Here is a 17435-nt window from a genome sequence, read left to right as displayed (position 1 = left end):
TAATTGCCACCCATATTGCCACAGTGCACTAGAGTTACCCAGGGTACTTGTGAGAAAAACCATCTTCTCCCTGGCCACTGTGGCTCCGTTGGTTGGGTGTCATCCTGTGCACCACGAGGTTCCCAGTTTGATTCCCAGTCAGGGCACATGCTTGGGATGTCGGCTCGACCATCAGTGGGGAGCGTGCAGGAGGCAGCTGATCTATGTTTCTCTCTCTCCCCGCCTCCCTCTCTCTCTCTAAAAAAAAAAACAATAAAAATATATTTAAATAAACAAATACAAATAAAAGCCCATCTTCTGGGCTCCACCCCAGACATAGTAAATCAGACTCTCTGGGACCTGCTTTCTTAACAAGGTGCCAGCCAATCTTACACGTGTGCAATCTGAGAACCACTGCCTCCACCTTATGGGGAATCTCCAGGACACCAATGCTATGGGATGTAATTAAACAACAGGGCCCTTTGGGAACACTCAAAGCAGAACACAACAGAGGCAGGCAGCTTCCTCCTCTCTACCAGGGATGGGCCCCAGTGGAGTACAGAACGCAGGAAAAACTGGGGCCAACAAGACACCCGAGGTGAGAAAGGTCTGGAGAAGCATTCTGGAGTTCAGGCTGGACATGAACAAGGCCACCTCTGATCCCAGCAGGCTTGTCCTTGCCCATTTCCCCCAATGTGGGGTAGCATGCCCATCACCAGATCATGAACCAGGGGGCACCGACTAGGTCAAAGGATGGAGAGCAAATGGCTAGCACTCTGCCCCACTTGGGAAAGTTGCAGAAGACGAGAGGTACACCTTCATCTAGACTTCTCCACTGCCTTCTCTCCTTCATGCTGCAGTGTGGCAGCTTAAGTGAGCAAACTATCCTCCCTCATGCTTCTCCCATCTCTCTGCAGCCACATTTTGAGCCAGGACAGGGCACTTCTACCAGCCAGGGTATGAGGAATCATGCCCAGGTTTCTTCTGTCTGCATCCCAGGAGCCTCAGAAGCTCCCCTCGCCAGCCACCCTCCCCAAGACAGGGAATGCCTTTACTGCCAGCAGTTGTCACCGGAGCATCAAACACGGGTGTTTGTGCCAGGCCTCATTTACACGAGCCCACTCCTCCTGGAAAGGTGAATTTTTTAAGCAAACAGCGTTTACATATGGTAGCAGGCAGAGTCAAGTCAGCATCAGGAATCCCCAGTCGGAAACGGGAATCAATCTGGGGCAGAGACTGCTAAATAAATCCTGACTGGGTGAAACTCCTCTCTGGAGAAGGTGGAACCTGCAAGCGATTGCTCAGATTCCCCGGCAAGAGTCCCTGAAGACATCACACTCTCCCCAGCGGGACAAGCTGAGCACTCGGAACTCTGAAAGCACCATCACCCATCCCTCCGGGAGCTCTTCCAGCCTGTCCCACCGGTGTCCACGCACCCCTGTTCCCACTCACACCCTGGTTCCACCCAGGCCATTGAGGGCCCTACACTGTTGGGCGCAGGCACTCCACACTCGTGCAAGATTTCCTGACATCCCAAGGCTCAGGGTTCTGGCAGCTAAGGAAAAAAATGCCACCACATAAACACACAGGTATCCAAGAACTGGGGGAGTGCACGTAGGAGATACACACAGCTAACCTGGAAGACTCAGCCATAAGGACTCAGTCTGGGAGCAATTTGACTATTAGAGAAATGTCCGACTTGGGAGTGTGAATTACCTGGGTTATTGCCTCCTCTGTCTTTAAGTTTGCCTTTGGGAACTCGGTAAGGGGGAGGAATTCTATCATCTTTGCTGTTACCTCCAGGATGGAGTAAGAAGTTAGGGGCCAACAAAAAGAATGTGCACAGGATGGGACAGGGCAGCATGTAGGATGTAACTCAGAAATGGGAAAAGGTCATGCATGTTAGCTATAGATGAGGGGCAAGAGGCTCCAGCTTACAAATGAGTTAGTAGAATCCAAGTCCAAACTGGGTCTGAGGAGGACCAGACCCCAACCCAGACCTCACCTCTGTGGGCTACACTGCCAGGCACCCCAGGAGATTGAAAGCAAAGGGCTCTGAGAGGTGTGTGCCACCCCGAAAAGGCACTGGCCCTCAAGGGACATGAGCCTCAGATCCTGGTAGGTCAGGACTTTGAGATACCCTCACAGGAGAACATCTAGGATGGTTACCATGGCCTCGGGTGTCTTCAAGTGCAGTCAGGAATTTTGGACCCATTCCAGCCCTTGGCTGGAGTACCACTGGCCTGCCCTCCCCTACATGCATGGGTGTCTGTAACCAATGTGAGCACATGCCCAAGTCCACATGGCCCTAGGTGAGAGAGACGAAGGGAGAATTACTGCCTAGCTAAAAGTCAGGGGCAGATGGGGGTCTTGTGCACGCATGCAAAGCCCCCACCGCCATGGCTGGAGCCAAACGCAGGAGAAAGACAAGCCACATACCGAGCCCGTTCTCTGCCAGTGCCGCATGGGTAATATCACACTCGCCCAGGTCTTGCTCGCCAATGTCATTCAAATCCAAGCCGGGCTGGTGGGACCCGTTTCCAAAGTGCCTCTCGTCCTTCTCGGATCCAGTGTCCCCATTTTCCATTCCATTTTGAGCCTTTTTCAGGGGCATAATTTGCAAACCACTGGGGGTAGTCCTGTAAGACACCGTCTTGGCGGCCCTGTCGCCTGCCGCAGGGGGCTTGGCTGGATACCCTTTCTTCGGCTTGGACAGGGAAGGGTTGATTCGCTTCCGTTTATGAGAAGTCCCCTTGCTCTTACCAGATTCTGAAGGTCTACTGGAGAGTTTCTCCACCGATGGGCCTCGGCTGTCGCGCAGGAGCTTGGAGGCGCTGGCCTGCTTCCCTGACTTGATCCTCTTGTCCTTGGACACGTGCAGCCCGTTGAATTCATCGATAAACTCCTCACAGTGCAGCAGATGGTGCTCTGGCTCCCACGTGTCCTCTGTGCTCCCGTAGCCTTTCCATCGGATGAGGTACTCCCATTTTCCTTTCTTGTTCTTTCTCTTGTCTACAATCCTTTCGACCTGGGATACAAGATGAGAGCCAGGAAAGAGAGAAAGGAAAAAATCAGTCCCAGTCAACAAGGACAGCACAAAGCCCTCGGGACAGAGGCTACGTCCTGGCCAGGGGCAGGGGGCAACGCTCCAAGGGCACTTTCAGGAGCGGTCAAGGTGGCTGGTTTATTTTAGGACATCACTGAATGGAACCCAAGGTACATGGTCATTTCCCATGATTTACTGATGCTATGCCTGGCTGGTGGCATCTGTCTGTCCATCCATCCAAGGCTCATTCTTGCTTGAAATCACATTGCAAGTTTTCATTAAAGATCTTTATTCTTTTCATTGCACCAAAGTAGAATCAGACTTTTAAAGGCCAATTTGCTGTTGGTTTTTCACCCCTACTGCTGCTGCTGCTACTACTACTACTACTACTACTACTACTACTACTACTAATAATAATAATAATAATACATAATATTTATTAAGCATTTATATGGTAGGCACTACTATGCTGATGTATCCTTACTTATAATACTAATGATTAGTAACATTCATTGGGCACATATGAGGCAGACATTACACTAAATGCTGGGCATGGGTGTCCCCATTTCCTTTTGTCCTGACAACAACCCAATGCGGTAAGTATTCTTTCTAACCCCATTTTACAGTAAGGAAACTTGGGCTCAGAGAGATGAAATCACTCACCAAATTCCAATCTGGTAAAGGTAGGGCTGGGATTGGAAGCACACTCTCCCGAGATGTATTTTCTTAATCATTACGCCATACCAACTCTCAATAACAAAAATCTTCCATATTGAAAAAAATGAATTGATTTGCCAAAACCCAATTCCCCCCATTCAGAGTCCCATGCTGTAACACAGGGGGTGAAACTGAGGCAAGGTGATAGGTAATATTTGCAAAGACCCTATTATGTGCCTTGTATAACCCCATGAGTGTATTCATACTATTATTACTCCCATTTAATAGAAGAAGGGATTGAGGATGGGGCAACTCCCCTACAATGCAGGGCTAAGAAGGGTGAGATCTGAACCTAAATCCATCTGGCTGTAAAGCCATGTGCTACTGTCTTCATACCTTCAAATGTAAGATAATCTCCTCTGTCTTCAAGTAATCCCATGGAAAATCACACTTAGGAAAATGCCAGTCCTAACGCTAATAACCAGTGTATCTAGGTGAAGGGTATGTGAGGGTCATTCATTAACCTTTCAACTTTGCTATAGATTTGAATTTTTTAATTAAAAAAGTGACAGGAAATTTTAATGCTCTACCCCCAACAAGCAAAATTTTAAGGCAAGATTAAAAAATTATATTCAAACATTTATTATATTTCAATGTCAACATAATGTACTTTTCTAGAATAGAAATTTGACATTAAGTAATAACCTAGAAATTTATAAAAAGAAAAAATAATATGAGAGGGGGAAAGTGGGTATATAGTTGATAATTGTTTAAGGTGGAGAATGGGTATGTGGAGGTTCATTATATGACTGTTAACATGTTTAAATTTTTATGTTTAATTTTTTCCATAATAAAAAGTAAGAAAATTTTGAACACTGAGATTTTTGTACCACAACAGAGACTATGAAAAATAATTAAATGACTTTCATTGCTTTGCACTAAATAAATAAGCAAATAGCTAAGACATACTGCTTCTTCATAATACTGCTTCTTCATAGACAATTTTAATTATATCCTTAATTGATTAATCTCCAATCAAATAGGCTTACTTCTATTAAAATTTCTTTCCTTATAAAATGCCCTGTGAACATCTGTTTTAAATTTAGTAAATAATTTTTAGCAGTATAACACAAACTCCAACAGTTTTAAAAAGTAAAATCATACAAAACTAATATAACTTCCAATCTTTGGGTCAGGGAATGGGACTAGCTAAGCATTCATTTATGACAATGTTCAGGAAGTCAAGAGTGTTTCTGGAAGAGCCTGCAGTTTGCACATTTGGAGGATGTTGGAGGGGGAAAACCTCCACAGGTTGACAGAGGGAGGAAAGTGAATAAGCAAACAGCAGCATTCCTGAGAACACCAACCTACGAGAGTCAGGAGCAAGCCCAGATATGTCTTGGGAGCTAAGGAATTTGTGTTGACAAGAGGGTCTCCAGCTCCAGAAAGTATACGCTTGGCCCCCAGGATGGAGAAACTTCTTCCCCAGATGAAGCAGAAAACCACGCTAGACAAAGAGCCAACACAATGAATAGGTTTGTAGGTGGATGGGTAGGTGGACGGGTGAATGAATGGGTGAATGGAAAAATGGATGGTTGGTGGAAGAATAAACAGGTGGGAGGATAGTAGAATCAGGATGAATAAAAGGATGGGTAAATGGACTGATGATGGATGGGTGATGGGTAAAAGGGTGAGTAAGTGAATTCTGGAATAAATGGTGGCTGGATAGCATTCATTCAACCAAATGAGTGTGGCATAGTATTTAAGAGCACGGGCCATGGAGCAAGACTATCTGGCTTCAATCTCCTGCGAAGCCTTCTATCATGTGTTCTTGAGCAAGTTACTAAACCTCTTTGGGCCTCAGATGACTCATCTAGCAAGGGGGAAATAACAGTACGTCATAGGGTAGTTGTGGAGAGTATACAAATAAGTAGTTTTGCATTCCAAAGTAAAGGTCACTTAATCTTGCAAATTCTCCTGTGAATACAAACCTTGATGGTAATCTAAAGACAGATTATTTCCCTATCCTGCAGAATATGACTCTCTTAGAATACACAATGCCTCCCGGGGAAGAAGACAAAGTCCACCCACTTAGATGGCTCTCAGAGTAGGGCTGCTGGAGAAGCCTGGGGAGTCGGCAAGGGTGCAGTGTCAACACCCCTAAATGGAACCACAACAAAGGTGGGGAAAGCTTGGTTTTTCCCCCTCCACATTACTGGAGGATTGAGTCACAGAGTCACAAGTGACTTTATAGGTGACAGAAAGGTCACTGCTGTCATCTCTGGTCCCATGCACAAATCCACTGCATGGCTTGACCACCATTTCTACTCAAATTAACCCAATGCCAACAATGAACCCTATTAACAGGGTTGTCCCTAATAGTCTGATGTGTGGGGAGGAAAAACTGTGGGCTCTACCACTTTCTACCCACATGACCCTGGGCAAACTGCCCAACCTCTCTGGACCTCAGTGTCCCCCTCTGTAAAGAAGTAATAGCAATAATAATAACAACAATAATAATAGCAATGGCAGCAGCTACCTGAAAGATTATTGGAAGAAAGAAAGGAATACAATGGGGAGAGTAAAGTGCCTGAACACTACAGAGCGCAAGGAGGAGAGTGGAATTGCTCTAATACGTATGAAACTTCAGAGGACAAAAGTGCTGTTATATACATTATTTCCTCCACACTTTAAATGTTTTTTTAAAGTTTTTTTTCAGGTTTAGAAAAACAATTGTTTTTTTCTGAAAGACCAAAATGCCCACAAGGAATTCATACCCCATCATACTCCGAATGTGCCATCTCCTGGGACTTATCTCCTCCCTCACATACCGTGGAGGTTTTCTGACCCTCTTCTCCTTGTTTTCTCAGGAGCATCACAAATAGAATCAGAATTCTAATTTGTTCTGTTGCTAACCAAGGCCCATGTTATTCATGATGTGACCTTGCGAAGGATTGCAAACTTCTCTGTCCGAGAAATTCTTTCTTCCTCTTAAGCTCCCCCAATCTCCACCACTATCTCCTAACTACACACACCTGCTGACAACAGGTGCTGGGGGCTGGTTCCTGATGCCCCCACCCCCTACCTGCACAGGACCCCCTCCACATAGTGACAACCCCATCAATCCCCTTCCCTTTTCCATGCACTTGATAACCACCACGTGGGTGATATTTTAAAACTTTATGCTCACACACACCCGCCAGCTTCTCTTTTCAAAGACAAGCAATCTGAGACTATGGACTATTCCTTAGAGTTCAATCAAATCATTAATAACATTTACTCTCTGTAATTGCAGCTAATATGGCATGCCATTCTACTGCAGGTGGGGGCAGGAGAATTCTGATGCATTATTAGTGGTGCCACAATGACGAGTGGATAGCTATCTCATTAGGAAAACTAATGATGGCAATCACCATTATTAGAACACTAGTGGCCTGGTGCACGGATTCATCACATTGAAAGGAAATTAATTAGAAGAAATATTTTAATATCGCTATTCACCCTTTCTCTATAATAGAAGTGTCAACCAAATTCACGATCAACAATGACAGATCAAAACACATGCATGCGATTGGTGCCAGCAAGAGCTTTATATGTATCATGCATGCGTGAGTCAACTTGGCCTTTTATATATACAGAATAAACTTGCTTAATTAGACCTGCTTCCTGATTTAACTGAACTTTTTCCAGCCCAGTGAAGCACCCAACTTCTCTTTCAGGTAATTGTTAGCAAACAGCAGTAAATATCAACATGAAGCAGATTATTATTGTAGATCACGCAGGGAGAACAAAGGGTAAAATATTTAACTGCAGCAGTGTTTTAACTATATTCTGCGCAGTGAGAAACCCTGAAGTCATTTTCAAGGTCACCATTTCTTACTTCTTTTCAGTCGGGTCAAGTTTCTGAACTTTCTAAATCTGTTTTCTGGCTAATGAAAAGAAAATAGGATTCTACTGAGTCTCCTATCTACATACTCCAGGACTTCTGTGTGGATCAAATGAGATGAGGCACAGGAAAACACTTCACAGACATTTGGTTAAACACTTCACAGACATTTTCACCTGGCTATAAAGCAAGTCAGGTTCCTACAAGGAGGCCAGTAGCCAGGGAGAGGAAGCCAGGCGTTGCTATGTAACGTCATTACCCAGCGCCCACAGTGACTGTTTTGGGCTGGGCTGGGCTGGGGGCCGCATTTTGCGCCATGGGGGTCTCAGCAGCGTTGGCTGCAATTTGGTGGACTGTCGCTCCAGGGGGCGGCAGGGCCTGTGTTCCATTTGGGGGAAGCCGAGTATTGCTTTGTCGGTGCCAGGTCCATAGTGCCGTTTCTTTGTAAATGGCCAGTGTGCATCATGGCAGCTCCTGTGTTGAGCATCTGCCCCTGGTAGTCAGTGCACATCATAGTGACCGGTCAGATGGTCAGAGGGACACTTAGCATAGTAGCCTTTTATATATAAACTAGAGGCCTGGTGCACAAAACTTTGTGCACTGGGGGGGAGGGGTCCCTCAGCCCAGTCTGCCCCCTCTCACAGTCCAGGAGCCCTCAGGGGATGTCCTACTGACAGCTTAGGCCCAATCCCCGAGGGGAGCAGCTGCTGCTGTCACTGCCGGCTGCCGCAGCCGCCAAGGTGTTTTCATCAACACAGACTCTAGTCCCTTCACCACAAAAAAATTATAACTTTCTTTAGGCATTTTCAAGATGTCTCTTTCATAGGATATGACATTTCTTTCTTTCTTTTTTATCCTCACCTGAGGATATTTTTCCATTGATTTTTAGAGAGCACAGAAGAGAGAAGGAAAGACAGAGAGAAACAGCAAATGTGAGAGGGACACTTTGATTGGTTGCCTCCTGCATGAACCCTGACCTGGGCCCCAGCCAGAAAAGAGCCTGCAACCTAGGTACATGCCCTTGATCAGAATCGAACCCAGACCCTGGGTCCAAAGGGTGAGGCTCTATCCACTGAGCCAAACTGGCTAGAGCAGGATATGACATTTCTTAGCCACTCCAGCAGCAGACCTTCATTTTTTCCTCCAGGACTGCAGTGGAAAACCCCTAGATCACCTTTTTGGATTCTTATTACCCAAGTTACCAAGAACACTGCGAGTGGCGTACTGGGAGCTTAGCCAATGAGCGGTCAGAAAAGGTGTTTCCTCTGCAGCTCACGCACAGAGGCGGGACTGCTGGCGCGCCGCAGCTGGCAGGCCCCCGTATCTCCACTCTGGGCCTGCTCAAGCCACTGCGGAGGCTTGGGCAGGCCCCGTCTCCGCTCCAGGCCTGCAACATCCGTGGCTTGCCTTACCTCGCACACAGTCCCCTCCCGCCCACCTGCGCGCGCGGCCTCCTCCTGAGTGGTCATGACATTACAGCGTCCCGGACAATTTGTTTATTACCTCTTTATATATAGATAGATAGATAGATACTAAGTTCCAGGAACTGTGCTAAGCACTTACCTATAAGGTGTTAGATTTTGCCTCCACACCCAGGCTTTAAGCTATTATTATTCTAATATCATTTGACAGGTGAGGAAATTGATGCTCCAAGAAGGTAGGTAACTTGCCCTGGGTCACACAGTCAGTAGGTGGTTAGCCAAGATTGAAACCCTAGTTCCGTGGTTGGCAAACTGCGGCTCGTGAGCCACATGCAGCTCTTTGGCCCCTTGAGTGTGGCTCTTCCACAAAATACCACGGCCTGGGCGAGTCTATTTTGAAGAAGTGGTGTTAGAATAAGTTTAAGTTTAAAAAATTTGGCTCTCAAAAGAAATTTCAATCGTTGTACTGTTGATATTTGGCTCTGTTGGCTAATGAGTTTGCCGACCACTGCCCTAGTTCGTCTGATTCCTCAGCCCAAGCTTTTAGCCACCTGGCCACACTGCATCAGTGAGAAACCATCAGGCTGGTAGGGGACACAGCCCTTAAATGAATGATCACAAAATACCACATAGTAACAAAGGATGGAAAGTGCTCTGATGGTGAAGAAAAAGGTGCTGTGAGAAAGAATGGCTTTGGGGACAAAGGTACCTCATATAGGATAGGCAGGAAGGTTCCTCTGAGAAAAAAAACAATTTGAGCTGAGACCAAACTGGGCCTTCAGAGATGGAGCAAATTTGGACCAACGAGAGGCCTGATCAAGCAGAGAAGGTCACTCCCCACCTTCCTCCTCAGTTTCCCACTGGTAGACTAACCAACCACCTCTACCACCTAACATGTATTCCACATATACCAAGTGCCAGCCACTTGTATGTGATCCCTGCATATTAACTATCTGTTACACCAGGGGTCCTCAAACTTTTTAAACAGGGGGCCAGTTCACTGTCCCTCAGACCGTTGGAGGGCCGGACTGTAGTTTAAAAAAAAACTATGAACAAATTCCTATGCACACTGCACATTTCTTATTTTGAAGTAAAAAAACAAAACGGCAAAAACACCCACATGTGGCCCATGGGCCGTAGTTTGAGGACGCCTGTGTTACACACATGAACTCGTTTGATCTTCAGAATAACCCAATAAGGCAAGTAATTGTATTCTCTTTTTTATATGATACAATTGAGGCACCAGAGGTGAAGAGCCTTGGCCAAGGCCCTGTCTCTAACAATCAGCAGAGACCTAAGTAAGACTTGATCCAAGGCATCTTGGCTCCAGACCCATGCCTTCAATGACCTCACTATACGTAATCCTGTCCAGTGGGCCCAACCTGATAGAGGCTGGCAGCATATCTGCAGCTTCAGACGCTCACCTTCAACCCTTGCCAAGGTCACAGAAAACCTACTGCACCTTTACGTGGCCTCCTGAGCTTGACTCTCCTGAGGAGCATGCCATGTGGCTCCTTCCCCTTCTGCTCCAACTCTCCATTGGCCCAAATGGAAACAGACATATCATCAATCATATTTCCTATCCCAGCTTCCCACAAAGCGAAACAGCATATCTATAATAATAAAAGCATAATATGCTAATTAGATCAGACAGCCGAACAACCTTCCAGATGTATTTCCAGATGACCTTCTGGATGAAGCCGCGGCAGCGGGGGCTGAGGCAAAGGCGATTAGGGGTGATCAGGCAGGCAGGTGAGTGGTTAGGGGTGATCAGGCAGGCAGGTGAGTGGTTAGGGGTAATCAGGCAGGCAGAGTGGTTAGGGGCTATCAGGCAGGCAAGTAGTTAGGGGTGATCAGGCAGGCAGAGTGGTTAGGGGTGATGAGGCAGGCAGGCGAATGGTTAGGGGCAATGAGGCAGGCAGGCAGAGTGGTTGGGGTGATCAGTCAAGCAGGTAGGTGAGTGGTTAGGAGTCAGTGGTCCCGGATTGCGAGAGGAATGTCTGACTGCCAATTTAGGCCCCATGTGGGATGGGGCCTAAACCAGCAGTTAGACATCCCCTGAGGGGTCCCAGATTGCGAGACAGTGCAGGCCAGGCTGAGGGACCCCCACACACACACACCCCCGTCCTGTGCACTAATTTCGTGCACCGGGCCTCTAGTAAAATTATAACAACTCAGGAGCCCAGGATACCAAAGATTTTCCAGACTTGAAGGAATGCCCGCACACCAAAAAAGGTTGGGTTGAGAAACTTTGGGTTACTAGTACATGTCTGAACCTCTGAACGCAAAGAGCAAGGCCATTAAAGAATAAAGGAAGATGGCCCTGGCTGGCATCGCTCAGTGGTTAGATCACCGGCCCAGGCACCAAAGGGTTCGATTCCCAGTCAAGGGCATGTACTTGGGTTGCAGGTTTGATCCCTGCCCTGGTCAGGGCACGTGTGGGAGGCAACCAACTGATGTCTCTCTCTCTCTCTCACATCAATGTTCTCTCTCCCCCTTCTTCCTTTCTTTCCACTCTCTCTGAAAAAGCAATGGGAAAAATATCCTCAGGTGAGAATTAACAAAAAGTAAAGAAATGAGGGAGGGAAGGAGGGAGGGAGGAAGGGAGGGAGGAAGGGAGGGAGGGAGAGAGGGAGGGAGGAAGGGAGGAGAGAGGGAGGGAGAGGAAGGAGGGAGGGAGGGAGGGAGGGAGGGAGGGAGGGAGGGAGGGAGGGGAAAAAGAATAAAGGAAGATGACCATGCCTACTGTCTGCTCAGACATATACCAGAGCAGCCATCCCTAGACAATCCCTGATTCTGGATCTCAAGCCACACATCCACCGGACCTCTCTTTGTGTATCCTTTCAACATCCTGGGATGGCTCCCTTGGGGGTAGAAGGGTACAGGGACCACATCATTACAATTTGAAGTTTGAAGTCCATGGGAAAAATAAAGACAAGAGAATTTGGGGAGCAACTAGGTATGGGCTGTGTCAGATCTAGAGGACTGATTGCTTCAGATCCTCTAGTTAGAGAAGGCAGTACAAAGAGGTGGCACTTCCTGTTCCATCCAGCAAAACTACACCAGGAAAACAGACCAAGACACTCAGCTCCATGCCATGTAGTTCAAGCACCTCTGGGTGAGAGTCTGAATGGGAACTCAGTGGCATCCAAATAATGAGGGGCCAAGAAGAATCCCACACCCACTCTATTGGAAAATGCAAAACCAGAGAGACCTTTCTTTGATCAAAACCACACAGAATAAATACTGGTAATAGTAATCTCATTGCAGGACATATTTATAAAAACTCCTAAAGCATATAAGAATATAATCCTAACTAAAAATTTTCAGTAAAATCTAAGAAAAGTATTACTATACATTTAATGATAACATTTGTGTCATCTTTTCAAATACTGCAGAAAATATAAGCTCTGTTTTTGAGAGAGGCAAAAAGGATAAGTGATGAAATAAAACCAACAGGTAGATAAAGAAACGGAAATAAAAGAAGACTCATTTACATAAGAAAGGATGCAAGGAAACCACAGGGAAAAATGCAAGCGAAGAAATAAAATGTCCATTGGAACCAGGAAAGGACAGAATCCAAATGCTGAGAATCAAATCAGTGAGAAGGACAACATACTTGAAAAGCTCTCCAAGAATGCAGAAGAACACAGATTTTTAAAGAAAACATTAAGGAAAATGAGAATAGGTATCAAGAGAAGTTAACAGACACTCTGCCAATGTAAGTCTAGCAGAGGGAAAAATCAAAATGGAGCGAGAACACTAAGAAGGTATATAGAAGAAATCTCTGTATCTTGAGTCTGTCTGTCAAAAAAAAAGATCTCTCTGGTGGAAAAGGCAGAGGTTGAAAGTCAATCAACTTTACCTCTACTCTTGCAAAACTTCTTCATTTCAAAAAATTAAACTCCACACACACACACACACACAACAACCCTACCCCAACCAAAATGGTAGGACAAAAGCAGACAGACTTCAGAGAGCATTAAATGCCAGATCACAAGTTGAAAAAATAAATATTGTAAATTTAAGAATTTTAAAACCAGTTCAATGAACCTTCAGATGAGAAGGAGGAAGACAACGCATGTGTAAAGGGACAAAATAGTAAGCTACTCATTTGAAAAATGAGCTTGGAGGATCGCAGAGTGCCAGAAAATAAGAAAGTGTTCAAAAATAAGTAAATAAATAAAGTCAATGATGGGGGAGTGCCTAAGGAGCCCAATGAAAATGTTCCCAATGGCAAAAGCTAAAAAATTTGAATAACAAAATAAACAGTTGTAGTACTACATTTATAACCCCAAGAATAAAATAAATATCTGTGAGTTCCTCTGCTATAAAAAAAAAAAAAAAGAATGAATGAATGATCAGAAGCTGGCCTGCAAGCCAAATCTGGCCTGATGCCTGTCTTTAAAAAATGAAGATTTATTGCCCTGCCCTTGGCTCGGTTGATAGAGTGCCGGCCTGTGGACTGAAGGGTCTCAGGTTCAATTCCAGCCAAGGGCATATACCTGGGTTGCAGGCTCAGTCCCCAGGCCTGGTCAGGGCATGTGCAGGAGGCAACCAATCGATGTGTCTCTCTCACATCGATGATTCTCTCTCTGTGTCTCTCCCCCTCTCTTCCACTCTGAGAGGATTAACAACAACAACAAAGATTTTTTGGAAGATAACCATGCCCAGCCATTTATGTATCTATGGCTGTTTCACACTAAAGAGCAGAGTTAATCATGTGACAGAGACCTATGGCCCACAAAGTCTAAAATATTTGCTATCTAAAGACTGCTTATTCTGGAATAATTAAATAGGGAGAAGGGTTGGACAGTCCTTATAGAAGTATTCCAATAATAAATTTAAAAAAAAAAGGGACACAGAGAAATCAGCATTAGAATACACAGTAATAACTGGTACAGGCAAGATTCACACAAAAAAATGCTAAAAATAAGTGGTAAAACTTGAGAGATACTCACAGTATCTCCCCTGACATATTAATTAACCACCATGATAGTTTTAACAGATGCCCACCAATGGATATACCTCCCTTTAGGAGGCAGAACTTAATTCCTCTCACCTGAGTGACTGCACTTGAGTACTTTCTAACGGAGTGGGCAAAGGAAAAACAGTAACTGTACAGCTGAGAAATCAGGCAAACCCCAGTGATCAAGGTAATAGCACTAGTGATAAACCATGCTGATGTCATATATACTCTGATCTGATTCACTGAGAAGGCCACTTCCCCTTGGTGATATGATCCCCAAACCCATAACCTTATGGGAAAAAAACATCAGACAAACCCAAATTGAGGACAGTCTACAAAATACTTGACCAGTACTGTTGAAAAGTGTCAAGGTCATACAATGCAATGAAAGACCAAAATACTGCCTTAGATTGGAGGTTACTGAGGAAAAGTAATAACTAAATGCAATATGGATTGGATCCTGAAACAGAAGAGGATATTCAAGGAAATACTGGTGACTCCTAATTAAGTCTGTAGTTCAGTTCACAGTGCAGCACCGATGTGAATGTCTTCGTTTTGATAAATGTACATGGTATTGGACATAAAGAATCATGAAACCTAGTTAAGGGAATATATGGGAACTCTTGTGTACTATGCAACTCTTCCGAAAAATACATAATTATTTCAAGAGTTTTAAAATGTACAACTATGGGTTGTACTACAACTTTTTTACTGTAAAAGCATCTGAGTAATAGTAACAACAATCATAAAACCTAACAATTGTAAGAATTCATTACATACTTATTCATTTATTTTGTCAAGAACATCAAAGTAAAACGGAGGAGCAAAATGCATTCAATTAGAAAGGAAGGTTTTTTTAAATTAAAAATACTCGCTAAATACATAATAGTCATGAACTTTTCTGCATTGAATGGATAAAAAATTAACTTTAAAAAATTCAACAGAAAATGGAAACAATCTGAAGATTTAAACTCAATACTTTCAGACTGAGACAGATCAAGAAGATAGAAAATATGGATATAAAGAATCTGAATTATACAAAGATGATGGTCAATCTGGTAAATATGACACATATTTGAATCAGAAATTAACTGAAAGTGATGTAAGAAAATATTCTCAATCAATAACTTGATAGCCAACAAAAACTTTTTTTTTAATGAAAAAGAAAAAATTCCTCAGGCAAAAACTAGGGGAATTAATCTCCAGCAGACATACTCTATACAAAACGTTAAAGGAAATTCTTCAGACAGAAGGAATATAATACCAGACAGAAACTTGGGTCTACACAAAGAAATAAAGAGCACTGAAACTGGGATAAATGAAGGTAAAAATAAACTCTTTTTTTCTTACTTTTAAATGCTCTAAAGTTCAATGCCTATCTTCAACAAAAAGAGCAGCAATGTATTGTGTGTTCGTGGCATATGCAAAGGTAACATGAATGACAACAATAGGACAAAGGCAGGAGGGAAATGAGAATATACTGTTGCAAGGCTGTTCAATTATATGTGAAGCAGTATAAGTTATAAGAAGGTACACTGAGTAAAGATATGTAAAGTAAGCTCTAGGACAATTACTTTTTAAAATAAACAAGAGATAAATAATTATACAGATTTTTAAAATCATGAGAAATGCTGAATTTTTAAAAATATTTTAAGTCAAAAGAAGGCAGGAAATTGAGCAAAATGTCTGTGCTAGGGATCAGTGAAATACATCAGGGACACTCTCTGAATATTCACCAACTCCCTTCTTTCCTTTCTTTTCTTACACTTCCCTCATCCAAGCCAGACATTGCTACTCAATCACAGCACTTGCCTCAATCAGTCCAGACCAACCCAAGATGCTCAGCACAGGACCCAGTCCACAGAAGCACTTGGTAAATTCTTATTTTTTAATATAATACTCTAGACAGCCACAGCTACTCTCTCAGAAGATATAAAAGAAGGCGTTCATTCATTCATTCATTCATTCATTCAACAAATAATTACTGAATGCGTAACACACACCACTGTAGTAGACACCAAAGGTGCAATGGTGAGTAAAAAATAAGTGTGGTCCTTACTCTCATGGAACATAGAATCTGAGTGGGAGCCGGTGGGAGGCAGATCCTAATCAATAATGTCACCAATCAATACATAATGCAAAATGAGATAACTGCCCTACACAAAAGGATGATGTTCAATGGTAGCGGACCTGTTCTTGGAGGTCAGGAAAGGCTCCTCTAAAAAAGCAACACTCTAGCTGAGAATGGAAAGAGGGGCAATAAAATGCCTTTAACTAAAAGGGAGTGTGGGGGCGGGGTGCAGAGGGAAGAGAGTGTCAGTCAGAGGGAACAGAATGTGCAAAGGCTCTGAGCCAAGTAGGAGTGTGGTCAATTTGAGGAATAGAGAGGTGGTTGCCTAAAGTGAGGAGAGGGATAGGGGTAGGTTGATAAATGAGACTGAGAGGTGGGCAGGAGCCAAACACTGCCAGGTCTTCAAGGGCATGTTAAGAACTCTGACCTCATAGTTATCCTAAGAGCAAGAGAAGCCACTCCAGGGTGTGACAAATAAGGGAGCAGGAAAAGGCGCAGTGACGTTTCCCTGGCCCAGGCCTGATATGCTTATCCTCTAGGTAGGCGCTTTCTTGCCTCCAGCTTCGTGGAAAGTGCTCATTCTTGTCTACTCTGTATCTTTCCCTCAGGATCACACACAACACTCAGCTACCAAAGATCAAATACCCAAATCAAAAGCTAATAAAAACTTGTTTTACTCTTACTAGTTGCCCCTGAACCACAGGCCTAGCAACCTCCCAAGAACTTTCAAAGGGTTTATGAAAAGCAAATGCCCCTCCACCCTCTCACCAGAGCATGAGCTCACAAATCAGACAGCAAAGCTGGACCCATCCTCTCAGAGCTGGTGGTGCAGGGCTCAAGCTCAAAACAAGATCAACCTGAGCCTGGATCCGGGCTCTGATTCATGGGAGCAGAGGTGAGTGTTGAGGGACTTAGATGAATCACACCTTCAGATTCATCTTCTGGATGACAGAGTGATGGTCTGAACCGCAGCCGTCACAGGTTTTCCACCTGTGTTCTAGAAAGCCGTACAAATGGATGGAGGGGTCCCAGGAAGTCAACTCGGAGCAGAGAGGGCTACTAAACTCCCCACTTTCAACTCCCTTCACTAGGAGCCAGCCACTGTGCTTGGGTATAGATATTGGGAAACTGCCTGGCATTGCATTTGGTGCTAAAAAGAACATTTTTAGACAATAAAAATAAATGTGAAACGCCTTGAACAAAATGATCCTTGTTCAAGGAGCCTTCCACAAGTTTCCTTCCAGTTCTATAATTTTAAATGCCTTGTTAGGGGAAACAACCTCAAAGAGACCAGAACACAAAGATTTTCAGGTTGGCGTCTCTAAACTCCAGACACTTTAGTGGTATCATTCGGATGACCAGACCCAAAGCTGAAGTCATAACCCTTTCCTAGGTTTTAACAGAAT

The 17435-nt window shown here is 44.3% G+C and overlaps 1 protein-coding gene across 1 annotated transcript in view; it reads right to left on the bottom strand.

Moving 5' to 3' along the window:
- The window catches only part of CDYL2 (chromodomain Y like 2), a 159941-nt gene that overhangs the window by 47033 nt on the left and 95473 nt on the right, over window positions 1-17435 (bottom strand). Inside the window, exon 2 of the mRNA XM_054711032.1 lies at window positions 2419-3007. Coding sequence (XP_054567007.1) covers window positions 2419-3007 — 589 coding nt within the window. The remainder of the gene's footprint in view (window positions 1-2418; window positions 3008-17435) is intronic.

The sequence above is a fragment of the Eptesicus fuscus genome, chromosome 21, assembly GCF_027574615.1.
Source record: "Eptesicus fuscus isolate TK198812 chromosome 21, DD_ASM_mEF_20220401, whole genome shotgun sequence".
NCBI classification, from domain to species: Eukaryota; Metazoa; Chordata; class Mammalia; order Chiroptera; family Vespertilionidae; genus Eptesicus; species Eptesicus fuscus.
The sequence above is the reverse complement of the archived record's forward strand: the minus strand, read 5'-3'. Positions and strand labels throughout refer to the sequence as shown.